This window comes from Galeopterus variegatus, unplaced genomic scaffold, assembly GCF_000696425.1.
Source record: "Galeopterus variegatus unplaced genomic scaffold, G_variegatus-3.0.2 Scaffold4705, whole genome shotgun sequence".
Lineage (NCBI taxonomy): Eukaryota > Metazoa > Chordata > Mammalia > Dermoptera > Cynocephalidae > Galeopterus > Galeopterus variegatus.
In genome coordinates, this window is record NW_007730816.1 from 154,092 (window position 1) to 168,620 (window position 14,529).

The 14,529-nt window shown below is 44.6% G+C and overlaps 1 protein-coding gene across 1 annotated transcript in view; it reads right to left on the bottom strand.

The window, feature by feature from the left end:
* The window catches only part of CSGALNACT1 (chondroitin sulfate N-acetylgalactosaminyltransferase 1), a 49,824-nt gene that overhangs the window by 25,206 nt on the left and 10,089 nt on the right, over window positions 1–14,529 (bottom strand). The window contains exon 2 of the mRNA XM_008588176.1: window positions 7,404–7,505. Coding sequence (XP_008586398.1) covers window positions 7,404–7,505 — 102 coding nt within the window. The remainder of the gene's footprint in view (window positions 1–7,403; window positions 7,506–14,529) is intronic.

Sequence of the window (14,529 nt, forward strand, 5' to 3'; positions counted from 1 at the left end):
TCATGGTATACCATGAATCTCTGAGGCTTGTGCATTTTCTTCATTCTTTTTTCTGTTTCTCAGATTGGGTCATCTGAATTGACCTAGCTTAGAGCTGACCGATTCTTCCGCTTCTTTTTTTTTTTTTTTTGTCTTTTTTTGTGTCCGGCAACGGATCACAACCCTCAGTGTCGCGCCCGTACCGGACGGGGACCGGCAACGGGATCGCAACCCTCGGTGTCGCTCCCGCACCTCGCTCAGCCAGTGAGCGGGAACCGGTCTGCATGTGGGATCCGAACCCTCGGCGGGAGCGCCACCGCGCCCCCAAGCGGCGCACTGTAGCAGTGCGCCACCGGGCCGGCCCTTTCCGCTTCTTTAAACCTACTATTGAGCTCTCCTTAGTGATTTTTTCATTTTAGTTACTGTATTTTTCAACTCCATAATTTCTATTTGATTCTTTTTATGATATCTACTTCTTTATTGATATTCTCTACTTGGTAAAACATGGTTTTCATACTTTTCCTTAGTTCTTGAAAAGTGATTTCTGTTACTTCTTTGAATATATTTAATATAGCTGATTTTAAGTCTGTCTAATAAGTCCAGTGTCTGAGCTTTCTCATGAACAATTTCTAATGATTGATTTTTTTTCCCCTGTGCATGATTCATAGCTTCATGTTTCTTTACATGCCTCATACTTTTTGTTAAAGGCTGGACATTTTAAATAACGTAATGTGGCAGCCTTGAAAATCAGCATCTCTCCCTTCCCCCAAGTTTGCTGCTGTTCATTTGTTTGATTAGTGACTTTCCTGAACTAATTCTGTAAAATCAGTATTCTTTGTTGCGTGTGACTACTTAATGGTCAGCTAATGACTGGACAAAGATTTCCTTAAATGCCTGGAACCGGTATGTCTCCCAGTCTTTGCTGAGGGACTCTGGGTGCATATCAGGGTATACTTTCAACACTCAGCCAGGCAGCTGACAACTTACCTTTGCCTTTACTCCCTGCTTGCACAGAGCCTTGAGGTACCACACAAGTGAGAGCTTATGACCTAATTAGGTTTTCCTAAGTGTGAGCACAACCCTAGGTATCTGCGTGGCCTTCAGATTCCCAGGAATGAGTTGGAGCTTTTCAAAGCCCCTGTGACTCTCATTCCCCAGATTTACCTTTTAAGCTTTTTGGTTAGTCTATTGTTTGCCCCAACTCTATCTACTGCCTCAGGTAGATGCACTTAAACACTTCCTATAATTGCTTTTGACAAATACATCCCCACCACCCTCTCAAAGGCTTTTTGCCCTGGAAGAGCTCTGAATCAGGTCAAATAAAGACAACCTTGTGAGTGGAGTCTTCCATACAATCAAGACAGTTCAAATAATAACAATTCTCTGATGAGGATGGTTTAAAGGGCCTCCCACCCCATTCTGCTTCTCCCTCTGGTGGCTGCTAGGATGTGGCACTCTCTGTGCTTGAGGGCTGCGAAATTTCAAAGTTATCACAGATCTGGAGGGGGGGGATACAAATAGGACAAGTTAAAGCTCCACAAAGCTCCCTTTCACAACAAAATTCAGCCATTTTCCTTGGATAAATGCTCTTCAGAGCATTGCTTGCTGTTGCAAGCTTTGGTTAACTTCCAGAGTTGTGAAAAATTGATTCTGTCTGTTTTTACCAATTTTCTCATTGCATTTATGGAAAAGAGTGTTTGTGGAGGTCTTCTTTTTCGCTTTCATCATTATTTTTAACTGATACACAATAATTGTACATATTTATGGGGTGCAGTGTGACATTTCCATACACGTATACCATGTGTAATGATCTAATCAGAGTAATTAGCATATCCATTGCCTGAAATATATATCATTTCTTTGTGTTGGGAACATTCAAAATCCCCTCTTCCAGCTTTCTGAAGATAAATTGTTGTTATAGTTACCCTACAGTGCTATAGAACACTAGGACCTATTCCTTCTACTTAGTTTTAAGTTTGTATTCATTGATCAGCCTCTCACTATCCCACTCCCCTCCCAGCCTCTAGTAACCACCATTCTACTCTTTACTTCTATGAGATCAACTGTTTTCTAGCTTCATCTATGTGTGAGAACATGTGGGTATTTATCTTTCTGTGCTTGACTTACTCCACTTAACAATGTCCTGCAAGCTCATCCATGGTGCCGTGAACGCCAGGATTTCATTCTTTATCATGGCTGAGTAGTATTCTATTGTATGTATGTATACCACATTTTTGTTATCCATTTGTCTGTTGATGGGCACCTACACTGATTCCATATCTTGGTTACTGTGAATAGTGCTACAATAACCATGGGAGTGCTGATGTCTCTTTGCTATACTGATTTACTTTCCTTGTATATCCAGTGGTGGGGTTTCTGAATTATATAGTAGCACTCTTTTTAGTTTTTGGAGGAAGCTCCATCCTGTTTTCTGGAATGGCTGTATTAATTCATGTTCTCACCAACAATGTGTAAGAGTTTCGCTTTCTTTGTGGAGGTCTTTACTCCATTTTCATTGCTATCAGCCTTTCTCCTTCTTTTAACAGTTGTATTACATTCCATTGTATGAGCTTAATATCATTTAATTTTTTTCGTAATAAATTTTTCCCCAATTTTTATTTGGAAAAATTCTAAACCTTCAGAAAAGTTGTAAGAATAGTATAAGAAGTACCCATGTACTCTTCACCTAGATTCACCAAATATTAACATGTTGCCATATTTGCTTTCTTTCACTCTCTGGACCATTTGTGAGTTGTCCGTAGACATCATGACAACTTCATCTTGAAGACATGTCCCTCTGAAGAACCAGGACACTCTACTTCATAACATTATAAAAATATAATAATTGCACTCAGGAAATTTAACATTATCACAAGACTATAATCTATATGACATGTTCAAATCCTCCAAAGAACAATTCAGAGTGCAGACACATCTCCCCAACGAGCTGGTACACCAAGCACAGTCATGCTTAGCCGCATCTCTGGCAAAAACCCAGTGAGACAGCCACAGGCCTGAGATGTCTTACTCTGCACAGTACTGTCCCCTACCTCTGTCCCACGGTCTAAGATGCCCTATCTACTGGGGAAGGATTCAGTATGCAGCTCATTCCATTTGAGAGATGAGATGCTTATCTAAAAATCTACTGTTTAAGAAAAAAATAGTAACAAACAACAATGCTGCTCAAATTTCAGGGAAAAAAACAACACAGAAACACAGAACACAACCTTTCCCCCCAATTTTCTTCTAGGATGTCCTGATAAAACCTTCCTGAGGGTATTTGTCAAGCAAATTAGGGAAAGGCAGGTCCCTGAACACACCCACCCACTCCCTGCCCAGCCCACTGGCAGGGCAGTGACTCACCTCTAGGATCTCTGTCTCAGAGATGGTGCCTCTGAAAGACGCCTTTGTAACCTCATGACTGGACAAAGATGAACTTCTAATGTAAATGTCAACTCATGCCAATTCATCTACCAGTTACAATTTTTTAAAAGGTTTCCTATTACACAGTTCCAAGCAAGTATCTGCTTGGGCCAGTGTTTCTCAGAATGTGGTCCATAGACCACACATATCAGCATCAGGTGTGGATATAGTTTGAGGTGTCAGTTCCCAGGCTTCATCTTGGGCCTACTGACTCAGGATTTCTGGGGTTGGGGCCTGGGAATCTGAATTTTTTAAAGCACCCAGGTTATTCCAAAGCACATTTATCATTGAGAACCACTGAGCTAGGCTTTAATCTGAGATTAAATAAAGCTTGGAAAAAATCTGTAGAACGAGAATCAAATATCAAGAACTGACTTATACTGTTATCTATGGCAGTGGCCTGTAAACATTCTGACCATAATCTTTACAAAGAAATATATTATACATCATGATGTAGTACACACATGGGTGTGCGCACACACACACACTGAAATTAAAGTTTTGTGAAACAATATTTATTCTTATACCTATGATTCACTCTGATATTTTCTACTGTTTCTATTTCATTTTTTAAAAACACTGGCCATAACCCACTAAATTGATTTCACAACACACTAATGAATCACTAACGAGTTTGCAAAAGAATGATCTATAGCAATCAACTGCAGTATAAAGCTCCATTGAGTAAGCATAAACCTAGGCGGAGAGAGTGTAAAACACTAGTTATTAAATAAGATGTTTTTTAGATATTCTTAAAATATATGCATTTAGCTGAATTTAGATCAGTTCAATCACAATACTAATCTCCAAATGAAATAAATTTCATTTAGTCTTCTTACAAATCTTATTAACATCAACTAGTAATTCAGGGTTTTGGGATGGGGCAAATTGAAGTGAAAATTCGGTGCTATGTTAAGACTGTGAGTCCTGGAACTTAACAGATGAGGTTCAGATCCTGGCTCTCCCATGCACCAGAGACGACAGCCTGAGGAACAACCCCAAGCCTCAGTCTCCTTGCCCTTGAAATGGGGATAATAATAGCATATATCGCAAAAGGTTGTTGTAAACACTAAATAAGATAATTCATGCAAATAATAATAGCAGTTATTATTATTGTTCAAGAATAAGATGCCTTTAAACAAAAGTTTTAGCACCTTAAAATAATGCAAAAAAAGATATTTAAATAAGGTCTCATATAGAAATATACATGTAAATTACTATCTGCACAAATATACTATTCACTTGACATTATCTTTCTCTTTATGAACAAACTTTGGTCGTTTTCTGTGTAAGGTGCTGTGCTAAGTGTTGGAAGCATGAGACGTAGTACCACTTACTGAGCAGCTTACAATCCAGTTGCAAAGTTAGGACAACAGGAAGACATATGAATCACCAAATCACACGCCAAGTGCCAAATGCAAGATGTGCTGAAAGTGAGCATAGTCAGAGCTCAGAGAGGAAAGGACCAGTGTCAGAAAGAGCTCCCGAGGTGGCGACTTGGGTGAAGAGGGAAGAGTGGGGAGGTGTGGAAGCTGGAAGGAATCCCAAGAAGAGGAGAGTAAGGGGGAATGAAGACAAAGGGGTAAACCATGCCCTGGTCTGGCTGGGAGGCAGTAAGTCATAAGGACAAGCTTCGAAGGAGGAGCCAGTTTGGGTACCAGGCTACGGCAACGGTGATGCAGACAGATTCATCTGGAGTCAACTCAGGCCAGCTGCAGAGGTCTGGGCATTCCTATGAGAGGTGGCCTGACCAAAGCAACACCATGAGAGGGGCCAGGAGATGTCCTCAAGCATCAGTGACATGAACACTACAGATATCACCAGTAAACAGAATGAGGATATCAACACAGAAAAATGGGATTCCAATGAACTTTGTCAAAGTGTACGTGGCATTACATGAAAGCACCAATCAACTCAGTCTCTAGCATGAATTTCTCTGTATGGTATAGACTGATCTCTGATGTTTTCCAAGGTTTTAGGCAAACCGTCCCTACTATTCAAATTATTTTACTTTCTTTGTTCAGATTCTATGTATTTTTGCTCACCAGGCCACCTTCTGGTTGAGAATTCAGCTTGCCAGCTAAATTGATATGGAGAAGGATGCCTTGATAAAAGTAATTAAACATTCTGGTCACTAAAAACTAGCCGCTTACTTATCCATCAGACTGGTAAAAATTTGATTATGTGTAACCATCAGCAAATGTCTGGTCATTCTTTGATATGTTGGAAAGATGCCAGGCCCAATAGAACGGAGACTGTCAATCCTGGTTGCACTTTAGAGACACCTGGAGAGCAGCTTAAAATACCCTGGAATGGGGCTGCTGTCGAGGGACATGCACTTTAGAGACACCTGGAGAGCAGCTTAAAATACCCTGGAATGGGGCTGCTGTCGAGGGGCTGCTGAGGGACAGCCCCTGAATAAACCAGCACCCTCTCGTGCAATGGTTCTCAGTCCTGACTGCCTGGGTGGAATCACTGGGGAAACTTACACAAACCTATGTCCAGGAATGGATGCTGGTGAGCAAACTTTTCCCATAGAGGGCCAGATGGTAAGTAGCTTAGGCCTTGTGAGTCACACAGTCTTTGTTGAAACTATTCAACTCTGCAGCTGTAGCACAAAAGCAGCCATAAATAACATGTAAACAAACAGGTGTGCCTGCATTCCAATAAAACTTTATTTACAAACACAGGTGGCAGACAATATTTGGCCAGTGAGCCGTTCACTGACTCCTACTGTACAATGTTGGAATAATTATAACTAGCATTCTGATCTTGTGTCATTAATACAAAGCTAGAGCAAAGTGTGAAAATAAATACAAAAACTGCTCAGTCTTGGAATCTTATCCTTCAGCTGTCATCCTATTATCATTTGCCAGACACTCAATGCAGAGAGCCATGTTTACATCTAAGACGTCTGAACCTGTTCAGACTGTATCTGCCACTGAGCACTATCGAGCACCTTCAAAGCGTCGCTTCGGTGGAAACTACCCACCTGATTGCTCAGCTGAAGCCCTGCCCACCTAAGGGGAGCTTGGCAGTACCATTCTGGTTTCTTCATTGGTAGAAGATGCCATAGGGGTGGGTTTAAAATTTATTTTGATAGGAAACAATAACCTGTCTATGCTGCTTTTGAGTACATGTATTCTCCACGCAACTGATCAGCTAGGTATAAATGTACCATCTTAGGTCTACAGTTTTTTTTTTTTTTTTTGTCTTTTTGTCTTTTTCCGTGTCCGGCAACGGATCACAACCCTCAGTGTTGCCCCCGTACCGGACCGGGGACCGGCAACGGGATCGCAACCCTTGGCGTTGCTCCCGTGCCTCGCTCAGCCAGTGAGCGGGAACTGGTCTGTATGTGGGATCCGAACCCTTGGGCGGGAGCGCCGCCGCGCTTCCCAAGCGGCGCACTATCCAGTGCGCCACCGGGCCGGCCCGGTCTACAGTTTTTGATTAAATCGTTTCTGTTCAACTGGGTAGGTTGAATCAAGGATCTTGTCTCAGCCCTCACTTCTGACTTCCCCCAATGTCTCGAATGCATAATGACTGAAAGCCAAAAGGCTGAGACTGTTTGCTAAGTGGATGAGATCTGAGCACGAATGTCACTCTTGGCCCTCAAGCTGTGGCGAGCCAGAGCTTACTGCACAGCTGTGCTGTCCCTAACGCCCACCCTGTGACGCACAGTCCCGGATGCCACAGTGTTAGAGCGCTTACATCCAGTCGCGCAGAAGCTCAGAAAAGCCCATGTTCCCCGTCCTTGCTGCTCAGGGCAGTTTCTCTCCATTGTCAAAGTTATCACCCTGCACAATGAAGACCAGTGTCAGACAGGGTGGTCTCCTGGGGACGGAGGGCATAAACTTCCCCGTACACACAGCCAGCAATCAGTCAGTCTCCCAGTCTGCCCACAGTGTTAAGGAAAATAAAACTAAGATATTTCTGACTTGGATGTGCACTTGTGAGTCCAGTTACCATGATGCCTTATTACGGCTCCATTCTGTACTCACCTGGAAGTGTTTTCAAGTATTCCTTTGACTTCATTCATTTCTTCTTTCCCAAAGTAAACAACAGTGAGATGAATCCTCCCATCCTGTTGGATGCACATCTCTCTGGAAAACAAAGCACAAGTATGTCTGGTTCCTATTTTCATGTTAACAGGCAAGGTACAAACACACACTTTTCCTGTAAAGTGCAAAAGGGACTTGCAGTGAACCAAGTAAACTGCCAGGAGAGCAGAGATGGGATCTAAGACATTTCTGGTTGGCCATCCCAATGGCCTGTACCTGTATGTATCTTTGCAAAAGGGACTTGCAGTGAACCAAGTAAACTGCCAGGAGAGCAGAGATGGGATCTAAGACCTTTCTGGTTGGCCATCCCAATGGCCTGTACCTGTACGTATCTGATCAGGAGAACACTGAAATTTAAACATGCCGATCTGGTTGGTTACAACTCAGAGGCAAGGCACCCTTGATTCATTGGGGCCCTGCAGTGTCATGGAAATGACACCAGATTCTCACTCCCATAAGAAGTCTATGAAATACCAAAGATACAGATTCCGTTTTGCAGGTGAGAAAGCTAAAGTCCAGAGAGGGTAAGACTGGAATCCCTGCCTACGACTCTCTTTTCTTGTGCGTGCCACACACCAATAGTATTAAGGACTGAATGAACAAAGTTGAAAAGTCACTCCTTTGGTAGTACTCTAGAGACCCTCAGAAACATCTGGTGTTACGGCTGTCTGAGGGGATGACCAGGCAGAAATACAGTCATCGTGCCTTCCCTCCCCAAGCAGATGCATTTACTGTCACTACTTCCCACGTCTCCTCTCTGTGACTCTGCTCATCCTGGCACCTGACCCCTCAAGCTCCAGCGTCCTGACAAAGCAACCACGTGGCCCAGCCCTCCCAAGGCCAGGCCTCTGGCTCTGGACTGGTCTTGACCTGCTTCCCTTCAAAGCTGACCTGCTGTGTGCCCACGTCCTGTTCTCTGCACAGTGACCCCTGGCTAATCTGCTAAAACCCTCTGCTGAGGGTATACTTCGTGTGTGTGTGTGTGTGTATGTGTGTGTTTAAGATACATATGGGGTGGGGAGCTGACTGGTTAGCTCAGTAGGTTAGAGTGCAGCCTTATAATCACAAGGTCATGGGTTCAGATCCCTGTACCAGCCAGCAGCCAAAAGAAAAAAAAAGATATATGGGTGTGTATGTGTAAATGTGTGTATGAATATATGTGCAAATATATGCATGTATGTCGATATTTGTTTAAATGTACATGTATGTATGTATGTATATATGCATTACTTTCACAGGAGTTTTTAGGAAGCAAGTTAATGGAGAGATTCTACCGGCGAGATGATATTCGTGATATTTTGACATTCTGCATAGCCTTCCATTTTGCTCCTTTTGTCCCTGTGTTGACTACTTTCCTTAATTTCCAAACAATCCAGTCCACATCATAGCTTTCTAGAAATCTCTGAGCTCCAATTACAGAGCCAGTTTATTGGATGCTTTCCCGGGGTTGCTGGGAGAAATCCAAAGCAATAGAAGACACAGTTCTTATACTCCTAAAACTTAGTTGGGAAATAAAATGAGCTCAAATAAAATAATCAGACACCTCATGGCACTGATAGAAATAAGTATACAGAATTCAGAAAAAAGCACGGCAAATCCTGTGGGCTGGAATGGTTGGAACTGGAAAGGATAGACAGGGCTCAGAAAGGTAGAGAGGAGAATTTCAGAGGAAAGAAATCTCAGAGAAGGTTCTACTGATGCTGCGCGGGAGGCTCGCAGGGCTCCCCCTGGCTGCAGGCTTGGTTCTGAGAATTCTGCTTCTCTCCTGTGGAAGAAAAATCAGAGCTGTCTCAGGAACCCAGAGTGATGGTGGAGCTCATAGAATTAGTCAAGGGACTGGGGACAGAGGCCTGGGGTGTAACCACACCAGAGCACACTCGTAGCCCCTAAGCCATCACCTCCTGACAACAAAATTGTGATGGTGGAGCTCATAGAATTAGTCAAGGGACTGGGGACAGAGGCCTGGGGTGTAACCACCCCAGAGCACACTCGTAGCCCCTAAGCCATCACCTCCTGACAACAAAATCCTCTGTACGTAAAAGATCCCTTCCACAGACTTGACAGATAATGCTTTAACTTCCTTCGCCAGGGTAGGATAAAAGCACACACAGAGGGCCAAGTGCCGGAAGAACCAGGCTTTAAAATTGTACACGCACTTGGAAAAAATGCATCCCAGAATCAGGAGAGGGTCACCTGCTAAGCCTGAATAAAAAGCATTCTCATTTCTCTAATGACATCTTTGCTGTCTTCCTCTGGTATTTTTAAATCCATTCAAAGCACTACCTGATTTTAAGAAATAAAACAGAGATGCACTGGGCCTTTACTCTTTGTGACCAGGTGAGACTTCCCAAAACAGCAAAGCAGAATTTGCTCCGAGGTCCCCCTGCAGGGCTCCACCCATTATTTATTTACTCTTTCCTTCATTCATCCAACAAACATTGTGGACAGCATGCCATGCACCAGACACTCTACCAGGAGATCTTAAAAAATGAGAAAGTCACATCTGCCCTTGAGAAGTCTTCTGTCTACTGTAGGAAACTCAAACTATCCATCAGGTTATGAACGGATGCTGTACGGGAGGACGAGCACAGTGCGATGGAAACACCACCTCCATCTGTCTGAATGATCTTCGTATATTCCAAAATGATCTCATGGGACTCCATCTCCTGGGAAGACGTGTGTGAGAAGAGTGTGTATGTGGGGGGCTGGGTACACGGGCACGTCTCGGGAAGCTCTGGGGAGCTCTTCTTTTCCCCTGGTTGCTTGGCGTCAGCTCCCAGCCCCACCTGGTCATTCTTCTACCTATACCTGGAAGCCTGAAAACTCTACGTCACAAAGTCCTTATCCTTTTAGAACATTTTTTCTGGAAAATAACGATTTCTTGGGCCGGCCCGGTGGCACACTGCTACAGTGCGCTGCTTGAGAGCGCGGTGGCGCTCCCGCCGAGGGTTCGGATCCCACATACAGAGCGTCCGCTCACTGGCTGAGCGAGGTGCGGGCGCAGCACCGAGGGCTGCGATCCCATTGCCGGTCCTGGTCTGGTACGGGCGNTGCGATGGAAACACCACCTCCATCTGTCTGAATGATCTTCGTATATTCCAAAATGATCTCAGGGGACTCCATCTCCTGGGAAGACGTGTGTGAGAAGAGTGTGTATGTGGGGGGCTGGGTACATGGGCACATCTCGGGAAGCTCTGGGGAGCTCTTCTTTTCCCCTGGTTGCTTGGCGTCAGCTCCCAGCCCCACCTGGTCATTCTTCTACCTATACCTGGAAGCCTGAAAACTCTATGTCACAAAGTCCTTATCCTTTTAGAACATTTTTTCTGGAAAATAACAATTTTTTGGGCCGGCCCGGTGGCGCACTGCTACAGTGTGCCGCTTGGGAGCGCGGTGGCGCTCCCGCCGAGGGTTCGGATCCCACATACAGACCGGCTGCTCACTGGCTGAGCGAGGTGCGGGCGCGACACTGAGGGTTGCAATCCGTTGCCGGTCACGAAAAAAGACAAAAAGGAAAAAAAAAAAATTTCTTCTCCCCCATGATATTGTAACACAGAGCACTGAGACGGATTAAGATATAAGTTCATGGAAAGATTCACACTCTCTTTTTTTTTTTTCCTTTTTGTCTTTTTTACTGACTGGTAACGGGATCGCAACCCTCGGTGCTGCGCCCGCACCACGCTCAGCCAGTGAGCGGGAACCGGTCTCCACATGGGATCTGAACCCTCAGTGGGAGCGCCGCCATGCTCCCAAGTGGCGCACTCTCCAGTGCGCCACCAGGCTGGCCCTCACACTCTCTTTTAATCCCATTTTCCATGAACTTTTGAAGTACCCTCCTGTATTTTTAGTCAGAAAACATGCATCACAGTCATGTAAACATCTATATTTCTGTTTCCCACTGGGCCCAAGGCACTCGATGGTCCTCGAGTTCTGTTATTAATCTGTATGAGCTGCCCTGTGAGTGAGGCGCGTGACCACGACTCACACCCTCAGTGTACAGGTAGCGGAAACAGGTTATAGGACATGGCTGAGCTTTGGAGGCGGTGGAGCCTGGGGCTCATCTCAGCAGGTCACCCCACCAGCATAAGGATGCACCTGGGAGTCTTACAGATTTGCTCTAACTCTCTAGGACCCCACCACAAAGCAGAGTGGACTGTTCAACTTGAGTTCCTGATAGGAACCAGTCTGACATGGCTGGGCAGATCTGGTGGTCTGGGGACAGGCTGATCGGAGGCCTGTTTTGGAGAAGGGGTTGTACCCTTATGGAGAGAACTCATCCTGAGGTAGGTAGGGTTTCTCAGCCTCGGCACTGTTGACAGTCGGGACCTGCTAATTCCCTATTGTGGGAGGAGCTGGCCTGGGCACTGGAGGGTGTTTAGCAGCATCCCTGGCCTCTGCCAACTGGATGCCAGTAGCATCTCCCCTACCCCAGCTGTGACAACCAAATATGCCTCCCGACCTTGTCAGATGTCCCAGGGTGGGGGAGGAGAGGGTGCACAATTGCCTCACTTCTGAACCACCATCTTAAAAAAGAATCAGGTTCAGTAACAACACCTGATTTGCCAGAGGGATGGCGTGATTGTCAGAACAATGCACATCCCTGGGGTTTGTCCTGCTTTCCGCCCGGCTCTTGTGGACCAATGTGTGAGTCTTAGGGAGAGATGTACCTGCCAAAAAAAACCCCCCAAACCTGAAAGGCTTTCTTTACAGAAAATGAAATTATGAGCGGTGTTGGGACCTCAAGCCAGGACTTTTGGGGAATTCATGCAGGAGTGTTGGCGTGGTGGGGATGCCAGGGGTGGGTATGGCAGCAGCAGCAGCCACCAAGGCACTCGTGAGTGCCAACACCTTAGGCTGTCACCAGAGGTAGCAGGTTTGCTTGATGCAGCTGATGCCTGTGCAGAGTCAGTGGAGGCAGAACTTACATCTGGATCCATGCCAGACCTCCCTGAGGACACCCAGAAAGACTGTGAGGGGCAGACATTTAAGGAGCACCTCCATGTGCAATGCATTATTCTTGCTGGAGTAAGATTCACAAAGGATAATTATGTGTGGTCCTTGCAGGGGACCAACTATCCAGGTTTGCCTGGGATTCTCCAGGTTACAGTACTGAAAATCCCATATTCTAGGAAACCCCTGAGTCTCAGGCAAACTGGGACAACTGGTCACCCCATCCACCTCAGGAACTTAATAGTTTACTGGAAGAAATGTGTGGAATATACCAATATTTATAAAGCAAATATATTTCACAGGGCTTAGTTTCTTGTAGTTTCAGGTTTAGCCCAACTTCTTAAAAAAAGTACATATAATGGGCTGACCCCATGGCTCACTTGGGAGGGTGTGGCGCTGGGAGCGCTGTGGCACTCCTGCCGCGCGGGTTCGGATCCTATATAGGGATGGCCGGTGTGCTCACTGGCTGAGCACAGTCACAAAAAAGGACAAAAAAAAAAGTACATATAAAAATGTTAACCTTGCAAAAGACAGGAAATTTTCCCCAGGCTAAAAGTCTCTGTTGTAAGATAAAGAATTGCATCTTTACAAAAAATTGTATCTTTACAAAAAATACAAGGTTACTGGCTCAAGGACAGACAAGTTACTGATTTATATGTAAAGATACTGGGAAATTACTGTAGGGAGAGAGAATGTTTGCTAAGATCAAGGTTTTGTTGGTGGATCGACTTAACCTCTTGCAACTTGCATTATGGAATGTCACTCTGCTTGTTTGACTGATGTTGCCAGCCTATATTGTTAAACTATAACCCCACCTATGTTCTTTTCCTGTAACTTCCTGGTATGGAGAATAAATGCAGGGCGAGAACCCCAGTTCTTGGTTAATCTCCCAAAAGGAAGGAATGCCTCTCTCTTGAGGGTTCCAGGAGATTAATCCCTTTGGGGCTTCTCACTGCTCAGAAGAGATGGGCTTTGAGTTATCTTTTGTGGTTCTGTCACCCAGGAGAGGTGGGGTGACAAATCCGTGGGAGGCAAAGCAACAGAAATGGACAGCTGAAGAGCTATAATATAATGCAGGACAGAATAAGTGCAGTAACAGACATATAATGAGCCAAGAGGATGCAGAGGTGAGCGTGGTTCATTTCTAATGAGTGCTAGGGAAAGGGGATTAAGAAGATGGGGCATCCAGGCTGAGCCTTGACAGGAACTCACCTGCTACACACAGGTGGAGAGAAGCAGAGACAGGACTTTCACAGCTGAGAAAAGGCACGGATGCAAGAAGATCACATCAGTTTTTCTCCCAAGTCAATTTTGTACTCACATGTATCAGGTATAAGAAGAAAGCTATTAAGGCTGTAAGTAGTGTCCTGTGCACATGAAATGGTAATCAATAGCCCATCAGTTCTGAAACTCTACCTATGGTCTGCTCTAACAACAGGAAGAAAAGTGACTAGCCACAAAGGAATTGGAAATAAGGAACAGGCACTATTGTGGAGAGGGAATAGAGCTATTGTGGGCCTTCTGAAATCTGGCTTTAAAAAACAGTACTCTTCCTTTGGTTTGGTGGGTCCCCTATCCTCTTCCCACATCAAGTTGAATTAATTCATAATTCTTCTATTCCATTATTTGAGTAATCCAGTAAGTGTTAAGAAATGAGAGTGAATTTTGACTCTCCTCTAAGCAATTCAGGCCTACTTTCCTTACTGCCCATTTCAGAACAGAAAAGGAGATCATTTTCCAGTTGACCATTATTTACTCTTGGATAAATGTTCCTAAATAACCTGTAGCTCAAATGAAATAACAACCAACTTCTATTAAGCCCCCAAAGAGAAACCTTTATCCAGTTAAGGTGAATGATACCGTAGTGTTTCTCAAACATATTAGCCATAAAACTTTCTTGGTGCAGCACTGGTGTACAAAGAGTGAAATGGCCCATGGAGAGATGAGGGGCTTGGGAGGACTATACATACAAAATGTATTATTTTCTGCTGTGGATTGGCTGAATTGTGTCTCCAAAGTTCATATATTAGGAACTTAATTCCCACTGTAACTGTTGACGGTGGAAAATCCTATTATGGTAATTGAAAGGTGGGGCCTTGAATGGGTGAGTAGATTATAG